Genomic DNA, 18,729 nt, shown 5'->3' with positions numbered 1-18,729 from the left:
GGGTGTAATCAACTCAGGTAATATTAATTACGCACTCGGAAAAAGCTGATGCATTGCTGCACGAGACAGAACTTCGCTGCTGTAGGTAATCATGATAGTCAATAAACGTTTATTCAGATGATCAAAATGCGACGCCATAGCTACTCACGGTTTGTTTCTAAATGCTGCGTCGTTTGTGGTGTATATACGTCGAGGATGAGGGGTTCGCAGAAGATTTAAGGTAACGCTGTTTCGAAAAGCGGCAACGAAATGTTCGTACACGCATATTACCATAAAAAAGATTGAATTTCGCTACTTTACACAGTAAACGGTTAATTACTGGGTAAAAATCTGTTTTCTTACATTTATATAACAATTTTCTTATATATGTACATTTTCAAGAACATGTGGGCTTCAATGTCGTAAACTGGATGTTGAGACGAAGTGAAAAAAAAATGAAAATGCCCAACTAAAAAAATAAATAAATGTAATGCAAACAGAACAAAATGTTGTTTCAGCAGCTATAATTGACTGCCGACGGTGAGTATATGTTTATTACACTTCCTATTTTTCACGGGTAATATGTACAATCTTCAACTTTAAAGGAGCCATGAAGACAAAATACCAGTTGGGTTTATTAGAAAGACTGCGTAGTCCCGAAAACTATGATAGCAATATCATAGCAATCTTCGGACAAATAACGGAGATATTAAAGAAAACGTGTGAAGCAGTCGCGACCACCTAGCCAATTTCCCGCAACTTTTCTATGACGTCACGGAACCTTGTTTGCGCGATTGGCGGCCGCCTAACTGACCTGTCGCGACGAGACATGACTGGACGTCTGTGATGGGGCCTCTAGTTCCATTTGACCGTATCACTTGAACGCTAACGTGCAGTTAACGCACTGAAAATTATGTTTTATTGTTGGCCCATATGACGTCATTCTTGCTCATAATACGTCACTGTGGCGCAAAATTTGAAAGTTTTGAAATACTTCTTGCTTTCTTTCGTTAAAAAACATCTTTTGTGGCTGTAACGGAGCTGAGTGAGATACTGAATCCTAGTTCTTTCAAATTAAACGAAGTTGTGTTTTCTCCTCATGGCTCCTTTAAAAACAATGTGTCCGCTGTTTTCGCGTTAACAAGTGCATGTGAGTGGTCTGCTACCGGCAAAAATCGTCCATTCATTCGGCAATGCAATGCACACTTTTCATTGGAAATCGTTCCCCTGAGAAATCGTGTTGGCTGCGACATACACCCAAAAAGCAGTTGTGCCGCTTGCTTAGACCGACACGCTAACCTACGCAGACAGTTGGGGATTTAGGAATGCCGCAGTGAACGCTCAATTAATACAATCTGCGAGTGATGATGTTTAAGTCCATTACAGTAACTGCGGGTATAGTAGAACCACGGTGAAAGTAGTGAGAAGTACATAACTGTGGAAACGAAGCGAGTTTACTAACTGACGACCTTTCAACACCAGTTTTCCCAAAACCTCCGAAGCACCATAGGTACGATAACTAAACATTACGGAGCAGAACTACCTCCTGCGATAGAAGTTCCTGACAAGGACGACGGAGTGCAGTCCTAGGCCATGTGCGCTCTTTACAAGCTGTCCTAGTCCCTCCACAGTACTTGGATCGCAGGGGGTAGTTCCGCTCCTTTAGTTATCGTACCTATGATGCATCGGAAGTTTTGGGAAAACTGGTATTGAATGGTACTCAGTTTCTCTGTAAACACTCTCACATTTCCCAAGTTATGTAGTCCTCACTACTTTCACTCTGGTTCTACTATACTCGCAGTTACTGTGATGGACTTCAACACAATTACGCACGGTTTGTATCAAATGAGAGTTAACTGCGGCATTCCTAATCCTCCGTGTCTTTTCGTGGCCATACCATGAACAGAAGTTGAGTTGAGAAATGTCGTGAGCCCTTCTAGAAGTTTCCTTTTAACGACGAACACAAAGCGTTGATCGCGTCGTACATCCCCCCATCGCAGAATGACTAGATGCTCACTGTGCCCGATGCGAACGCAGCTGAGCGAAGCGGCGGTTCTGTACAGCACACTTTGGCAAAGATGTTATGTGTCAGCTAGTAGTCATGCAGGGCTCTTGTTGAGAGTATCGCTTTTCTTTCGCTGCCGTCTCTCCTTAAATGCGAGCACGAAGTAAATGGAAGATGTGAACATCTGGATAGCGGCCACCATCCGGAACAGGTTGTCGTACGACCCCATCACGTCTCGGAAGTAGCCTGCAGCACGAGAAAGAAAATTTAATTAGTCCTGCACTCAAGTCATTGTCTAAACGCTTTTGATTCGCACCTTGCAAAAGGCGTTGTCAGCGATAAGTTAGAGCTTAGTAGGTTTCGATATTATTTTACGGCGCAAGATTTCAGCTCCGCCGACAATACGTCTAGAAATCTCTCTCTCAAGTGCTCGTGCAGGGTGAAACACTTGTCGTTAGACAGACGCACCCAATGAACAATATACTCACGTTCACGTTGCTTGACATCGGTAGCAACGCAAAGTTTCATTGTGCTGGTTCCTTTAAAGGTGCGGGCCATGCAGACAAGGTTGTTTTATTCGAAACATTTGGTATTTTCTAGAGCCGCCAGCTCTGTGGTCCGGCAGCAGTTTGTTGAAATATCGATTCTCCTGGCAGATCATACGTTTCGTGACGTCTGCGAAGAGATCACATGGATAAGTCTTCAGGCGAACGTTAGTGAGCGGCTAGGATCTGCAGCGAACTGCGGAGCCTCGTTTACCGTCAGTCCTCCTAGATTGCGCCACCGTACTACGCTGGACTCCTGTCCGCTTTTGCTTTGTTTTTGATCGTGTTTGCAACGGCCTTGTTTTTGCTGCGGTAGAAAGTAATCGTCCCGTGAAACATGGGGTATGCTCGACAACCAGGGTCACCTAAGACAATTTTGCCTGCGCCAGTCGGCCATTGTTGTGTGAGAGATTCCCAAAGCGCCGGACTGCTGTGCACTATATCAAGCATAGTGCGCGCAGTAACAACAGCAGTACGCGCTGGTGCTCCTATGTTTGTGAGTATTTTCGCAACTTCCATTATTTCACCCCACCATTCTTACAGCTACTGAATATGCATTACACTTAAGCGAAATTAGCTCGTTCTGCAAGCTTACAATCCCTGCCTACCTTCCGTTTGCTTTGCTAAATTCAGCCAATCGCACAGCTGTGCATATTACAACTTCAGTTTTACTGCCGGAAATGAGATAGTGAGTCGCACGGTCATCACTTTTTTCCTAATTATATAGCTTAATTGAGCGAAGTTACGTTAAAAGTGATGTCAGTATGATTCTAACGAGAAAATTTTTCCAATGAACGAAACTCGTGTTTCGTCTGCACGGCCCCTTTAAATGTGTGTTTCATCTCACAGTCCACACATCACCGGATTATCATCGGGGCCATTTCCTTAACCATTCAGAGCGGGCTACAGAAAGGGCAGCAGCCTCTAGACCTATCGTAACAATGAAATGGTTAGCCCACCTTCACTTAAGGATGAGGCCTCGTGTCTTGGGCCCTGAATTGTGGGTCTTCTCCTTCACTTGTAGCAAAACAACGTCCGTGTGCCTGCTTGCTTAGCTGCAAATTTCGTCGAAAGACGAGAGCCTTCGGCAGCCCCTGCCTCAGAACTCCTTGTACTGTCTCCCCAGCCCACCGCTCTTTCTCTCCTCACTCGGTCCTTCAACTGAGTAGAGGTGTGCTGAATTGAATTTTCCCGCGTTCGCACCGCTGGCGGGCCATCTGTTGGGACCTTTTGTTACTGTTTCGCTTGGCGCTCGGACTGCGATCTCCACGCTCGGACTGCGATCTCCTGACGCGTTAAAAACATTGTTTTTAACGCGTTGTAGCATACGTCTATTTTTAATTGAAGGAACACTGGTAGTAGACGTAATGTATTCACGTTTGGCTCACAAATACCTGGTCTTTACTTTTTGCTCAACAATGTTGAGATGTATGAAGGGTGCCCCAACACTGAGCAGTTCGGCCATGTTCTGTCTATATAATAGTCTCACACGAAAATTCTTTTATCTTTAAGTAGGGTGGCTGAATCGAGGGGCAGAGAGACAGACCGTATAGACGAAAATTTTCGCGTTTAAGTAGCTGAAGAAAGGCTATCACCTTTAAGACCGCTGTCCTTACTCTGCTCGCTCGTATCGTTGCAAGGATCTCGTGTGTTGATAACCAGGGCATTACGAATGTCTCCAGGCCAGTGAAGACAGATATAAGTTTATAGCTGTACTGAAGGACTCGCGTTTCAGACGTTCTATGATGGCGGTGGTGCAGAATGATATCGCAATTAGTGTAATTTGCACAGCATTGGTTGCTATGTCTCGTAGCAAATGGGCGTAAGACCAGTCGTATGGGCTATGCTGCCCTCTAGCACGCCGAAGAGACAGACGCGGCACAGATACTGGCGTCAGCCCTCACCGTTTGAAATATGAATCCTGTATTCCAAGAAATGAAGACAATAACGGAACCAACTTCATAGCTTCGCGGAGTTGAAGAATAAGCGGCAATCTTACCGCTGTAAGCTGCGCCTGTACGTCCCCGTATACGCTTTAAAATGGTTCACATCATTGTCAGCTCTTTGTAAATAGGAAGCAAAATTAGGCATGATTAATGTCACCTTAGCTTTCAAAATCTTAATGAAGTCACCGCGTGCACGCTGTATTTAAAGTTTTCGCACGCATTCCTGGGGAAAGATTTCAAGGAGATTGGTTTTCGTAGTGATTGATTGGTGCCACATGGCAACGTTATTTAAATTGGTGCAGTCGAACGTTTTTCTCATCAAACGATAGAGTAAGTTGGGAAGGCGTTACCGGGTACTGAAAACTCAACCTTGGTTTATGTTCGAAAGCGTTTTGCATGTAAAAGACGGTTCTCGCTCCGTACCTGTGAGCAAGGGATTGGCCAGGAGAACAGGAACCAGCGCGACTCCATTGGCGCCATAATATGCTGGGACTGCTTCGGCTCCGAACCTGTCCGCCGCAAGAACTGCCTTCAGCGTTCCCAGACAGGCAAGAAAGAAAGCCAAGCACACCTGCGAAGACGAAAGCGGAGGGGGCGCAAGGTTACTCCGTGAAGTGGCCACACCCATTCGGCAAACAATACCTGCAGCACCACCAAATATTTACGAGCGGTGTACAATGTGTCATCCCTCGCCCGCGAACCTGATTTTGACATTTTTACTCGAAATCCTGGAGCCACGAGAAAGGAACCTTAGCCACGACGGCTGCTCGACGACTGCGCCGTCTGTAAAAAATACGGGAGGGCAAGATGCAGCGGAACATGCAGTGAGCTCGTAGCAGATGGACAGCGACGCTGTACGACGTCAGGTATGTCTCCCAAGCTCATTCGTCGCGTTGGGATAACCACGAGCAGCCGGAGTACGTGTGCAGCCACGTCACGTCACGTGATCCGCTGTGAAGAATCGTCGCATTTGCGCTCATTAGAAGCCTCGTCGCGTGGCACTGCGTGAATTAGGGAGAGTATAACGGCTGCTGCGCCGGTAAAATCAGACATTTCGTGCAGGAAATGTCTATTACGCTCCAGAGATCCCGCTGTAACATACCTTAAATACGTTGCTGGGGCGTGCAAAGACCTATCCACGAGTAATAAGGGCAGAAATGGCCCCTTAATGAACGGGCTGTGAACACGGCAATCGGATACAACTAAGCAAGCAGGCAAAGCGTTGTCCGGAGCAGATATCGCCAGGCGGCATCATTAAATCGCATCCGATTACTATCGCTTCGTGTTTCCGGCGGCAGTCAAAGCTACGCTCTCCGTCATTAACATTAACGTTTTGGGCAACTCCAAAAAGAAAAACTTCACTTCTAGACTTACGCGGATCAACGTCCTCGGTATTTCGATTTGCACTGCACAATGACGAAATCTGTGAAACAGCGCTTAAAAGAAGTCAATAAGAGAAGACACAGACCCGAGCGCTGACTATCAACTGTCTCTCACTGTCTTCGTTTAAGCGCTATTTCACAGATTAATGATGAACAAACTGGTAGCAAACCCAATCGTTAGTTACAAAGACGGAAACCATTCCCATAGACTTCCAACTGCTACCATCCTCCTTCGTATACGGCTCCGTTCTTTGCCACCATCATTTCCTTGTGTAATGCTTCTATCGTGGCTCATGTTGTATTTATCTCTTGTCACTTGTTAACATTTCTGTTCTTGCGTTCTGTTCTTTGACCGCCTCGACACAGTGCTCCATACGTTACGCTAATGTTACATCTTTCTCTCATTTTTTTCTGATCGGTTGGTTGTGAGGTTTAACGCGCCGACGCTACACAGGAGATGAGGCGCGCTGTAGTGGATGCCCCCGGATTAATTTCGACCACCTGGGGATTTGTGACATGCGCCAAAATCTCGAACCCAGGGGCGTTTTCGTTTTCTGCCTACATCAGCAAAGCGGGCGCTGCTCCCGAAACTCGAACCCGCGTCCTTCGGCTCAGCAGCACAACGCCTTAGCCTTCGAGCCACCGCGGCCGGTTCTCGTCTTTATAATTTTACTAGGGCCGCTCAAAAAATCGGCTGCTAGTGTTCTGAACTAACAAGAAAAAGATGTTCTAAAAAATGTTTTAGAAATTCGGGTGCAGTTTTGGGCACAGAAATATCATTTGACAAACTCATATCTCTCCAGGTGGAAAAGAATCTAAAATCAATTGTAATCTAAAAAACTGTTCTAGCCGCCAAATGGGTATTGCTGGATTCTCTCAATTTTTTTTGTGCATGGAACGGGCCGTCTGGCGTCTGAAAACGCCTCGAGCTCCAATAAAGTTACTACTACTACTACTACTGGAACGGGCCTTTGTATTAATACCGTGACTGAGAGTCGCTTGAAATTGCAGCTAATGGTGATGTCAGCTGCATTTGCTTTGGGCTGCTGGGAACGTATCAAGGAATTTCCAGCGCGTTTTAAATATGTCCTGGAAAATATTTTTAAGTACGCGCGAGCAAAGCTCACTATCAAGAAAAATGTTGTAACTAGACTGGGAAGGATTAGGAATGACAAATACAGTGCTCAATCACTCGTCAATAGAAATAATTTTCAAGATGTCCAGGTGCGGCCTTAGTATTCCGGACCACGCGAGCGCGTGGCAAAAGCCACCGATGCGTACTCTGGAGGCCTGGCGCCCGTTGTCGATACCGGCGCGGCGCGCGTGCGCGTCCTTTTTTTACTCGCAGGCACGCTGATTTTCTCGCTTCCTTTCGCGGTACTGCGATGGTGACTGCATCACCGCATAGTGACGCCTCTGTAGCGTTCGCTTCATCAAGATGACACATTTGCGGCCTTATGTGACAATGCGCCGGCTTTGGCGCATATGCTCCTTGCATCCTGATAGGCGGAATGGTTTGTTTGGTATTTTTTTGTTTTGTCGTTTATACACGCTGAGACTAGCGGCTTCCGAAGAGCGTCGCCGAATGAAGCGTGTATGAAGGGCAATAGCAGGGTGCCGTGCTATCGAAAACGAAATGCCGGCGAGATTATTCACGAGTCTTTATTCAACGTCTTTATTTTGTTTGCTATTTGATTATCTGATTCTGATTGTGGGGTTTAACGCGCCGACGCAACGCAGGCGATGAGGCGCGCCGTAGTGGAGGGCTTCGGATTAAGTTTGACCACCTGGGGATCTTTATCGTGCGCCAAAATCTCGTACACACGGGCGTTTTTGCTTTTCGCCTCCATCAGAAAAGCGGCGGCCGCGGCCGGGAATCGAACCCGCGACCTCGTGCTCAGCAGCGCAACGCCTTGCTACTTGATTATAATTGAAAGTATCTTTTAGCACGCTTTCAGCTGCCGCTAAAGTAGGTATTTTGTACGGTTTGTAAAAACAATTATCTCGTTTTTTTGTTGTTGTTGTTTTATACTTCCTTAAAATTGATCCAGAGAGATACTCCTACAAATTTTCTGTTCCCTCTGCACGTCAGCATTCGTCAAAATGGCACCTCGGGTTCTCATCCAAGAACGCCGTCAGAATGTTTGCTACTTGTCCGCGTAAGATTATTCCCTTACGGCCTCCCGAATTTACTGGGCCTTAGGGAGCGGGTTTTCAACCATGCAGCAACAATATGCTTGTCCTCTTCTGTTTTGGACATTGTCCTTCCGCTCCGCTGGCCATCTGCAAGCCTGCCTTCTTAATCACCGTAGGCATGACTTGCTCGCTAACAGCAGTCTTCGATCTATTACTGAGCCCGCAAATTTCCCTTGAGGAATGCCTTCTAGCAGCAGCGAATAATCTTAGGGCGTCCTGTGATTGGAACCCGAGCTGCCACTTTAACGAATGTCGACGTGCAGAGCGAACAGACAATTAAATGAGTATAACCTTGGATCATTTTTAAGTAAGGAAGCAGACAAAAAAGAAAATTGCCTACTTTATCGGCAGCAGAAAACGAGCTGAAAGACAAGTTCAGCGATCGAATAGTGTACAAAACAAACAAAACGAATAAAGGTTCGCGATCCATATCGCTGGAATTTCGTTGTCGATAGCGCAACACCCTGTGATTGTGATTCACGCACAATTCATTCGACGACGCCGTTCGCAAGGCACTAGTCTCAGCCTGTATTGAAGATAAAGCAGAAAACAGAAAAAATACCAAACAAAGCATCCCTCGGAAACATTTATCAGCACTTGAAAGCCGGTGCAATCATCACGTATGCCACAAATGTTCCATCAGGATGAAAGAACTGCTACAAAGGCGCCGCTATGCGGTGCTTCAGGGACCATCGCAGTACCGCTGCTGGAAGCGATACAATCAGCGTGCCTGCGAGTAAAAAAGGACGCGCATGCGCGCCGCGCCAGTCTCGACAACAGGCGCCAGGCGTCCAGAGCGCGTATCGATGGCTTTTGCCGCGCGCTCGCGTAGTCCGGAATATTAAGCCCCACCTGTATCTCTTCAGCACCGTTCTCATTTTAGCGGACGAAATTCACTCCATGCTGCAGATATCTTTGACACGATACATTATATCCTTCAAACATCCTTCGGAAATGGCCATATAGAAAAATATGAAATTTATTAAAAAAACAAAGGACTCGTATTACATCCTCTAATCACATGGCTCATCACTACTGGTGAACGCTTATTCTTGACCCGAGTCACGCGACGCCGGGGGGCCATCGCGAAGAATCTGTACTGGGAGCTGGGAGCAGCCTGCAGTTGAACGTTTTGCACCACGTGTTCACGCCGTAGCATAGAGGAGGATCTTGGCGCACACACTAACGCTAAGACGCCTATTGTGAGGCCCTTGTCACGAATCCCAAGATAGATCAATAAATGCGATATAATGGGTAAAACAATGTCAATTTGTTCAAACGGGTACCCGCGTCCTCAAGGTATGAGGTGGCTTGTAGGCTTCCGTCTAAACCGATGCTGTGCAGGTCATCTAAGGGCCACGAAATTGCCACGCCATTAGGGCGACTCAAGGCCACGAGACTGCTTAGGTGTGCCGGAAATGGGGACTGTGGAATAATAGACGCGGGGGGTAGTTATTTTTATTTGAGTGTGCGAACAGTAACGGTACAGATGTTTGGTGTCAGGATAAACGCCCGTACCTTATGTGCAATGCGGCGACAATGCTCCTTTTAGTTTTCTTATTCTCGGTTAATTATGTCCTCGTTCTTTGCCATTATGTAGAGCTATCGACATCTGGCGACTACTCCCGTACTTCCAGTGTTTTGCCAATGAAAAATAACCTGGTTTTACCAAGGTTACACAATCGCAGAACAATTTCCACGACTTTCTCTGTTTCACAAAATGTATTTCCGTAACCCATCTATGAGACGCGACCTTTTCTCACGGCCCACGTACGCGGCCCATCCCGCATCGACCATCCGTTCAAGGTTGCCGTTCCATCTGGCCGCATCAACGCATTCTCCGATTCATTTCTCCCCGAAACGTCTGAGGAATGGGACCACCTTCCCACCACATTGTGTCCATAGAAGATCCTGCATCATTCAAGAATGCACTTTCTGTGCATGTAATGCAGTAACCTGGTTTCCGGAAATATTCTTGTGTTTACATACTGCCTGTACTTCTACACTGTTACATGTTTTCATGCACTGTATCCACCCCCTCTGTAACGCTGTCAAGGCCCTGAGGGTACTATAATAAATAAATAAATAAATAAATAAATAAATAAATAAATAAATAAATAAACAGGTCACCTGTCGTAAGGTAGATGCCACCCCATCACCACACCACATTGCGGCAGCGTGCGTAAAATGCTGCCGCCGAAAACTGCAATAATCCCTGTAACCAGCTCCATTTCTTTAAATGCTTTTATGACTAGTTTGTATCTGCGCGGGATTCGAATTTCTCACACTACACTGTTCTAGATCGGTCTTTGTATAACCTAGGCAGCTTTATACCCAAAACGAGTACTACACATGATAAGAACGTACTTGCGCGAAAACGTAGGTGAGGAAAGTAGTCGTGACAGGCAACGCCAGCGCCGAGCAAGCCATGAACGCCAGGCTGAGGGCCGCAAGGTATGTGCGGCTGATGAATCCAGCATCGGCCGCCAGGGGCAGCAGTAGCCTCCCCAGCAGGATGGCGGGGAAGCAGTAGGTCATGGAGAGCTCGGCGTTGGCTCGGTCCACTCCCTTGTCCAGCGCGTAGTCCACGATGGTGCCATGAACGACAGTTACCGTGTAGTCTGTCGTCAGGGCGCCTATCACGAGAGCGTAGAATGACGGGCTGGTGAGCAGCTTGCGAGCACCCGTGCTTTTGGTGCCACCGCCAGCGACGCCATCTTTCCGAGGTTCAGTGGGGCAGTCGTCCCCCGCTGGCTGCTCCGAATCATCGTAGCATGGAGTGAAGCCAACGTCAGCCAAGGCAGCGCCAGCGATGCTTCCCCGTCGTCTGGACGTGGATATGCTGCCACGACGAGAAACAGAATCGCGCCGTCCGTCCACCAGGTGCGTACTTAGTTCGAGCTCCACTTGAACGTCGCTCTTGTCTTGCTCGTTTTGTCGCCGCCGAGTTTGCTTTAGCTGCTTCTGCGATAAACAGGAACCAAGGTGAATCACTTGGATTAACAATGTGTGGGTTTCATCTAATTGGTACTCCATGGCCAACACCTTTAGGCGCGTTAAAAATTCAAAGGACGTGAAGGACGCGAGGGATAGCGCCTGTCCTTTCACCCACGTCCTTTGCCTGAATGTTTCACGATTAAAGGCGTTGCTCATGAATCACGTGACCAGATGAAACTGCCTGGTATTTGACGCAAAAGCTTTAAATGGTAAATTGAGTAAGAAAGCTGGCGTCTCGTGTCGGTACCAGTGAAACGGCCGCTAAAATGGCTGACGGCGCATGTAGAGAAAAACTCCCACCTCCCCTCGCGGGAACCCCTGTGTAGATGCGACGCATAGGCGGAGCGGCGAAGGGACCGCGTTTTATAGCGCGCATAACGTTGAGGGGACTGCGTAAGCCGGTGCCAGTCGATGACGACGTTGGCGTACTTGTAAAGCGGCGTGGACTCTAGGTGTTTGAGCCAAGCGTGGATGTTGCTTCGCCGGAGAACGGCCCACCGGTTATATGCGCAGCGCGCCCGAAGGAGAGGAAACCGCGGAAGAGAGAGTACTGCACATGCGCCGGCCCCAGCGCGTCTGCCGCAGCTATGACGGAACGTGCCGCGGCTATGACGCAACACAATCCAACACAATCCACTTTGATCCAATCCAATCCAAGCCAAGCCAAGCCAATCCAATCGAATCCAATCCAATGCCCTTTGCGAGAGAGTGTTCGCTATCGGAGAGGAGAGGGGGTGAGCGGCGGAGAGCGCAGCTGGCGCGGCGAGGAGAATGGGGGAGGGGTGGACAACGCCGACGACGACAACGACGACGACGCCGGAGGGACAAGGCGAGTGAATGAGATGCTCTGCATCTAAAAAGCAAGGAGTCAGCCCTCCGGGATGCGAGTCAAGCACGCACCCCATTATACCAGTCGGTCTCCAAAATGGTACCTTAATAAAAGTGAACCTCATGCATGCGTTGTGACCTGAAGCTTAGAAAATGTCGACTACCCGTACACATAGCTGGGTATACAACGAGCTTGACTTTTACGGGCATGTGGGCAAGCTAAAAATTAAGGCTGTGTTAGAGTGCCGTCCGACGGTTTTATAAGCACTCCGCTATATCGACGTCCACCGGCGTTTTATGACAAAATTGCCGCGTCCGGCAGTAAATCGCTCTAGATAACGTAAAGCTAGGCAACCTAACCTTAACATAACATAAGCTAACCTAACGCACACAGAGAAATCCTCTAAAACACCAAAACTAACCTAAGGCACAAAAATTACACTAATAATGAAAAAAAAAAAAAAACAACCGAGGCAAGAGCCGGTGTCGAACCACGACTCGGGGAATAATAAGCTAAGACGGATCCTCTACACTACAACGACTTTTTTTGTGTGTTTTTTTTTTCTTTATTACCGGTTTCAGACATCACAAAAACGTGCTACAGATAACAAACGCTATCTTTGCCTAAGCCAGCGTATTATGTCTAAAAACGGGGCATAGACAACACTTTCTCTACTTCCCGCAGCCACTCGGGTGTACAAGGTTGACCCTTCCACATTTCTACAATGCGATGAACGCTTTCACAGAAATACTGCCTCGCGGGCCGTCCATCAACGTCCGAGTAACGAGCTGCCAATCGAGACCTCCATATTCCGTGGAGGACCAGCAACATCAATAGGTCGTAAGGCACTCCATTATCGTTCTCAACTGCCAGAAACCGTATACCATGAGGATCCAAGGGGAGTTCCTTTTTCAAAGTTCTCTGAAGTACATCCCACAAAAACACCGCATCCCAACAGTCCAAAAATACATGTTCAACAGTTTCCGGCTTCTTGCATAGCCAGCAGTCTGCTCCCCAGGGCACGAACAAACCCTTCTCAAGCATCCACGTTTTAACCGGGAGCACACCAACATGAAGCTTAAAGAAAAACGTTTTAACGCCCGGCGGAACAACCATTGCTTTTACACGTTTCAAAACATTTTGTCCTGGTCCACTTCGAAACATGGATCTGTATAGTGGCACAGGAAAGCAGATTTCAACGAGATCTTTGTACAACTTCTTCTTCGACACTGAAGTCAAATACTCCATGGAAAAACGCGAACATACAAATTGTGTTGCCTGTACGACTTCCTTTAGATATCCGTGAAGTCCTCCGGTATAACACAAAGATGACGTAATAACAAACTGAGGCAGAAATCTACCTAACCTAACCTGAATTACAGTGCGAAGTAGGGGGTCCTTCACCTCACGCAAAAAATAAAATCTATTGACTACTTGTCGCAGAAAAAGATGCGATAGTGACAAACCACCACCACGCACACGTCTGAAAAGATTAGTTCTACTCGTCCGTTCCCAGGTCGAGCCCCAGATAAAAACAGCACATACACGATGTAACCTTTGTACATTTGCACGCGAACAATGAATAACTTGCAAAACGTACCACAGTTTAGCGAACAGAAACACATTACACACCGTCGCCCGTGCAAACACAGACAACATTTTACCCTTTCCCTCCCACTTTTCCGCTTTCTCTCGCAACGCCGCTGTCTGGCTTCGCCAGTACGGCTCGCTGTCGCGGTAATTTTCCAGCGGGACACCTAGATACTTCGCAGGCGTAACTTGCCAGCTGATACCTTCAAACACACTGGGTGTCCAGTCCCAGCACCCGTGCCAGAACCCCAGACACTTTTTCCAATTTACGGAACTTCCAGTATATTCACAAAATGAATTAAGTATTTTAATGGCGCTACTGATACTTTCTCTATCACGGCACAAAAAAGCAATGTCGTCCGCATAGGCAAGTACACGGACCTCACATGCCTGCAACCGAAAGCCATGAATACTGTTGTTGTTATTTACGCTTGCGCAGAGGGCCTCAATGTATAAACAAAAAAGTAAAGGCAAAAGCGGGCACCCTTGGCGAACCGAACGTGTGACCTTGATTGGACGACACACCGACTTGTTAATAACCAAACTTGTCGAACACCCTTTATAAGCCATTTGTATACACTACAACGACATACCCTTTGGGCGGTGCTAGCCTAGTGTTAAATATTCGAATGTCATCGGACGGCACTCTAGCCATGCCTGCAACGATCAGCTAGAATGCCGTCGGACGACACTCTAGACACTGCGAAAAATTAAGCACAGCTTCGAGCTGCGTATATGCTTAGCATATCCACTCAGGCGGATTGGCCAGCGACTATTACAGATGCTACGCAAAGAAAACGGCTCTTTCACCGAATCCCATTTGGTTGCAACGTTGGCACACCCAGCCACACTTTTCATATGCCCATGCAAGGGAATTTGCCATTGAATATTACAACTGCTTTAAGTAGTCTACACAGGACAACACCACCACCTCGGAAGCTATGCCAGGCAACCAAGGGGCCTAACATAGCTTCCAAATTCTGGCATAGCTTCCTGGACCAACCAGCATCACATGAAAATAAAGCTTTCATAATGCCTTCACGGATATAGGGCACGATGTGAGCTTTCATGCGTTGTGGTCTTCTAGAACGTCGGAACGCTGCCGACAGGCTTCGCAAGATGCATGGGCAGCGTGGCGAGCCGTACTGAAGGTGAACTTTTGTGCTCTGTCTTTTATTGGTACCAAGGGTATGGCGTGAGAGCCGAAATGTAAATCTTTCAAACTTGCGGAATTTGCGGTCTTCATGTTTGCCTTTTGTTTTTAAATACCCGTGAAGGTGTATTGACCACCGCCTGACGCCGTCACAAAAGACCACACTCTGCTGCGCAATGGAGGGCCATGCGCATTGGAAGCGACGTGTTTTATGATGTGCGCTCCAAATTCAGCTATCAAGAGGAAGCCAATGCTGCTCTACGCGGAATTACGTGTCATACTCCTATGGAGTCAAAACCTCGTCCCGTTGGACTACGAAGACATCGCGGCTACAGAAAGACCTCAAATCATTTGAATGCGAGGTGACCTTTCACCGAGCTGCGCTGCAGGATTCCAAGGCTTAATTTTTATCTGTTATGATCAGGACTTTCACCTACGGAACTATGTGTGCAGTGCCAGGTCCCTGAAACAATCGAACATTTTTTTCTCGACTGCCGCCGTTTCTCAACAGCTAGACAACTGCTTTTGAAGGCCCCAATTGAAGGTTTGGGGTTGACTTTTTCGATTCCACTTATATTATCTATTGGCGCATCAAATTTGGGGTTTGCAAAAAGAGATATATATAACTGCATTCAAAATTTTCTTTCTGCTTCAGGTCGTTTGAAATGCTGAAGGGTGCTAATTAATGGGTAATTCGGCTTTTACTCATAACTAAGTTTCCTTTTACAGCCTCTTTCCGGAAATAATTAAGTATTTTGCAGTCCCCCCGTATTTAACAACCGATTTAGCCCTGGCCAATCCCCCCTTGTGGGTACGCGCCAAAATCTTTGAGGACATCATCATCATCATCATCATTTGCATCTATCCAAAGACGTTACAGAACGGACTGTGCGAAATTAATCGCACTTCAATTCTAAGCAGTACCTTCGGAGTTGTGCCGGTATACAGCAGGGCGCTACCGCAGGAACACCGAAAACTAAGCCTCGCCAGTCAAAACCGCCAAGACATGCAGTACGAAAAAACTGAAAATCATTACTCCAGTTGCCAATTCATAATTGATCATTATTGCTCAGCTGTCCTCCAGGTGTTTTTCACTCCTCCTTTTTCTTTTGGAAATCGACAAAAATAAACACTTGTAAAAAATTATTCGGGGCCCTTAAGTCTGCTTATGTGCTTTAAAGTAGAAAGCCTCGCGATTCTTCTTAACCACTTGTTTGCTGCTACGGCGTGTTTTCGTCTCGTTCTTCACTTTCCTTTCGAAAACTTACAAATGTTGCAATTCCTATTTTGCAAGCTTTTCAGCGTTAAGGCAGTGACGCCAGTTGTTTAAGTTGTTCTCACTACAATACAGTTGATGCTTGAAATGGCCATATTTAGATTTGTTAAGTACGAATCTAACGCATCAAAAAAAAAACTGCGTGCCAACGCACCCTGTGGAGGTGGTTGGAAAGTTAAGCTGTAAACAACACCCACAACGATTACCCGTGCGACGTCACTTGAATTCACACACATGGCTCTACAAAGTGCGCCACGAGAGGTCACGTGCACGGAGGATAAAATTTCCTCCGACGAAAAACTTTACCATTCCTTCCTAAAGCAAGTTACGAGTAGCGCGAAAGCTTTCTCACACCAAAACTGCTTCAAAAGTGCGGCAAAACCGTCCCTAAAAGTGCTTGCAGCGAGAACGCAGGGGGTAAACTCTCAGCTGTGCTCGGTGAGTGCACCGTCTGTCTCCCCCGTCTCCGTGTGCGCTTGTAGCTCAATTGGTAAGCAAACGGACTCTCGCTGTGTTTCTCTATTCGTTCCAGGCTCAATTCCTGGCGGTGCCAGCAGTTTCTTTTATTTGTTCGCGGGGGTTTTCTGTTGACGCCAACGATCGCGACAGAACCATTGGTTGGTAGAGGTAGAAAGCTTCGCTTCAACGTGTATTTGGGATGATAATAAACCTAATTTAGCGCCAGACATATCGTACCAATTTGAAATTCATCAGATCGCCGACGTAGTCAGTATGTTTGGCTACATGCGACTCTCACGAGTCAGGGACAATAAATCGGGACTACATCCAGGAAATGGAAGACGAAGAGCGAAGGATAAAATTTCCTCCGACGAAAAACTTTACCATTCGTTCCGAGTAGCGTGAAAGCTTTCTCACACCACAACTGCGTCAAAAGAGCGCAGAAACCTTCGCTAAAAGTGTGTGCAGCCTTCTCTGAAAGTGCGTCCAATCGATCATCAAGCCTCAAAAGACGCATATCGCGAAGAACGAACGCATGCGACCATTTTTCGCGCACTACGTAGACGCACCTACGCACGATCTATACGCATACCGATACCTGGTTTATGCAATAGAGGTCTACTATGATCCATGCGTGCATGCTCTTATCTAGAACCATTCTTCGAAAAACGCTTGCACGACGTGGACAAAGAAAGAAGGACGAACACAGACGTTTCTTTCTTTGTCCCCGTCGTGTAACCGCTGTTCGAAGTACGCAACCATACCAGCTAGCTTGACTTTCATTACAGCTATAGAATCATTCGTTTTTCGCAATTTCAAGCACCTGTTTTGACACGATAGAACCCTGATTTCAGCATGCACCTCTGCCAAGTGATCTTATGAGGGCTTTTCGGTCGAGCCACCAGTCTATGGGTAAATGCATTAGTTTTTTGACCGGACGCCATCAGTACCGCAAAGAAAACGTTGGCTTAATAAACTAATGGGACAGCAAACACTTGGAAAACACTTGCGCCTCCTCCCGTTTGGCGCTCTGTCGTTTTCATCCAGCTCTATGCACCAACCAGCCAGCGTTTCAGCTCTTCTGAGGTTTGTGACAACGAAGACCCGAGGTGCGGAGCATACAAAGATGTATTTTGCTTTGTACGCGTATTCCCACTGCCCACTTACGGCGAGCGCGACGTCCTCCTTGTTGGGTCTCTCCCTGAGGAAAAGCATGAGGGCCGAAGTGTTCATGCAGAGGCCGGCGTACACCAGGAGGGTCCCCCGCATGGAGAAGGCCGCACGCAGCATGGACAGCGTCTTGGGGAGCACGAGGGAGGACAGCGAGTTGCCGGTGTACTTGAGGCCCGCCGCCAGGCCACGGTACTTGTCGAAGTGCGTCATGATGGACACCGTGATAGAGATCAGGACGATGCCGACGCCGGCGCCTGCGTGCACGCTCTCACCTTCAGGAACTCACGGGTGTAGGGGAACAACTGCCACAAAAGCACATTCAAACGCGGACATGTTTTCAGTTGCAACCTGAGGTAATTATGGAGTTTATTGAGAATAAAAGTACCGTTTATGTCTCAAGTTAAGCGTCAGGTGGTTCTTTGGCTTTGCATAGTTTCTTAACTGAGGTCTCCACTCTAAAAAGTACCAGCAGGTCGGCTTTGCCGCAACGCCCCAGAACTCCAATGAATACGAACGAATTAGCGAAATCCGCCAATGATGAGGCTCAGCATAAAAGTTAGCTGAAAAACGTATGTAGATATACAGCGCGATGCAGGTAGGCATGTACGTCTTCCATGTTGTGCCTGCGAAGATTTTGCCGTCCCTGCGAATAAGTTGTTACCGGCCGCGGTGGATCAGTGGCTTGGTCGTTGTGCTGTTGACCCAAAGGAAGCGGAGGCCACCGTAGCCGCTGAAGGCGACAAGCGAAAATTCCTGACTGCCAAGATTTCTGGTTCCCTGAAACGTCGTCCCCAGGTGGTTTAAAATAATCCGGAGCCCTCTCCTACGAGCGTCTCACATCATAGCTCGGGTGTAGAATGTGCACGTAAGATCCCAAAATTCAAATTTGTTGAAGGAGGTGTAATTAAACTGGGCACTTTAATTTATGTAATCTACTGTTTGACTCTTTATTGGACGGCTAGCGCCCCAACCTTTTTTTCTTAATAACTGGCTGAAGGCACACCACGCGCCGTTCGCGGTACCCGCGAGAACTACCGTAATAATTCAAGTCACATTGGTTTGCCATGCATTTTTATGCTAAGTGACGAAATTTCTCATTTCTTCCAGTATTTATCAATTTTTTGTTCACGCACACCTGGCCGAAGAAATACGCTACATTGAGCTCTGCGGAGTTCTCAGTACCCGACGTCACGAAATAT

At 47.3% G+C, this 18,729-nt stretch overlaps 1 protein-coding gene across 1 annotated transcript in view; it reads right to left on the bottom strand.

Annotated features, from left to right (window-relative positions):
• Positions 1 to 18,729, bottom strand: part of LOC144147104 (monocarboxylate transporter 12-like) — a 56,185-nt gene continuing 37,456 nt past the window's right edge. The window contains exons 5-8 of the mRNA XM_077679171.1: positions 17,525 to 17,784; positions 10,421 to 11,017; positions 4,899 to 5,046; positions 1 to 2,230 (exon numbers count right to left, since the gene is read on the bottom strand). Of these exons, the coding sequence (XP_077535297.1) occupies positions 2,079 to 2,230; positions 4,899 to 5,046; positions 10,421 to 11,017; positions 17,525 to 17,784 (1,157 nt within the window). The 3' untranslated portion in view covers positions 1 to 2,078. The remainder of the gene's footprint in view (positions 2,231 to 4,898; positions 5,047 to 10,420; positions 11,018 to 17,524; positions 17,785 to 18,729) is intronic.

This window comes from Haemaphysalis longicornis, unplaced genomic scaffold (assembly GCF_048455015.1).
Source record: "Haemaphysalis longicornis isolate Haplotype H1 unplaced genomic scaffold, Haemaphysalis longicornis Haplotype H1 scaffold_7, whole genome shotgun sequence".
In the NCBI taxonomy this organism is placed as follows: Eukaryota; Metazoa; Arthropoda; class Arachnida; order Ixodida; family Ixodidae; genus Haemaphysalis; species Haemaphysalis longicornis.
This window is presented reverse-complemented; position numbering and strand designations above follow the sequence as displayed.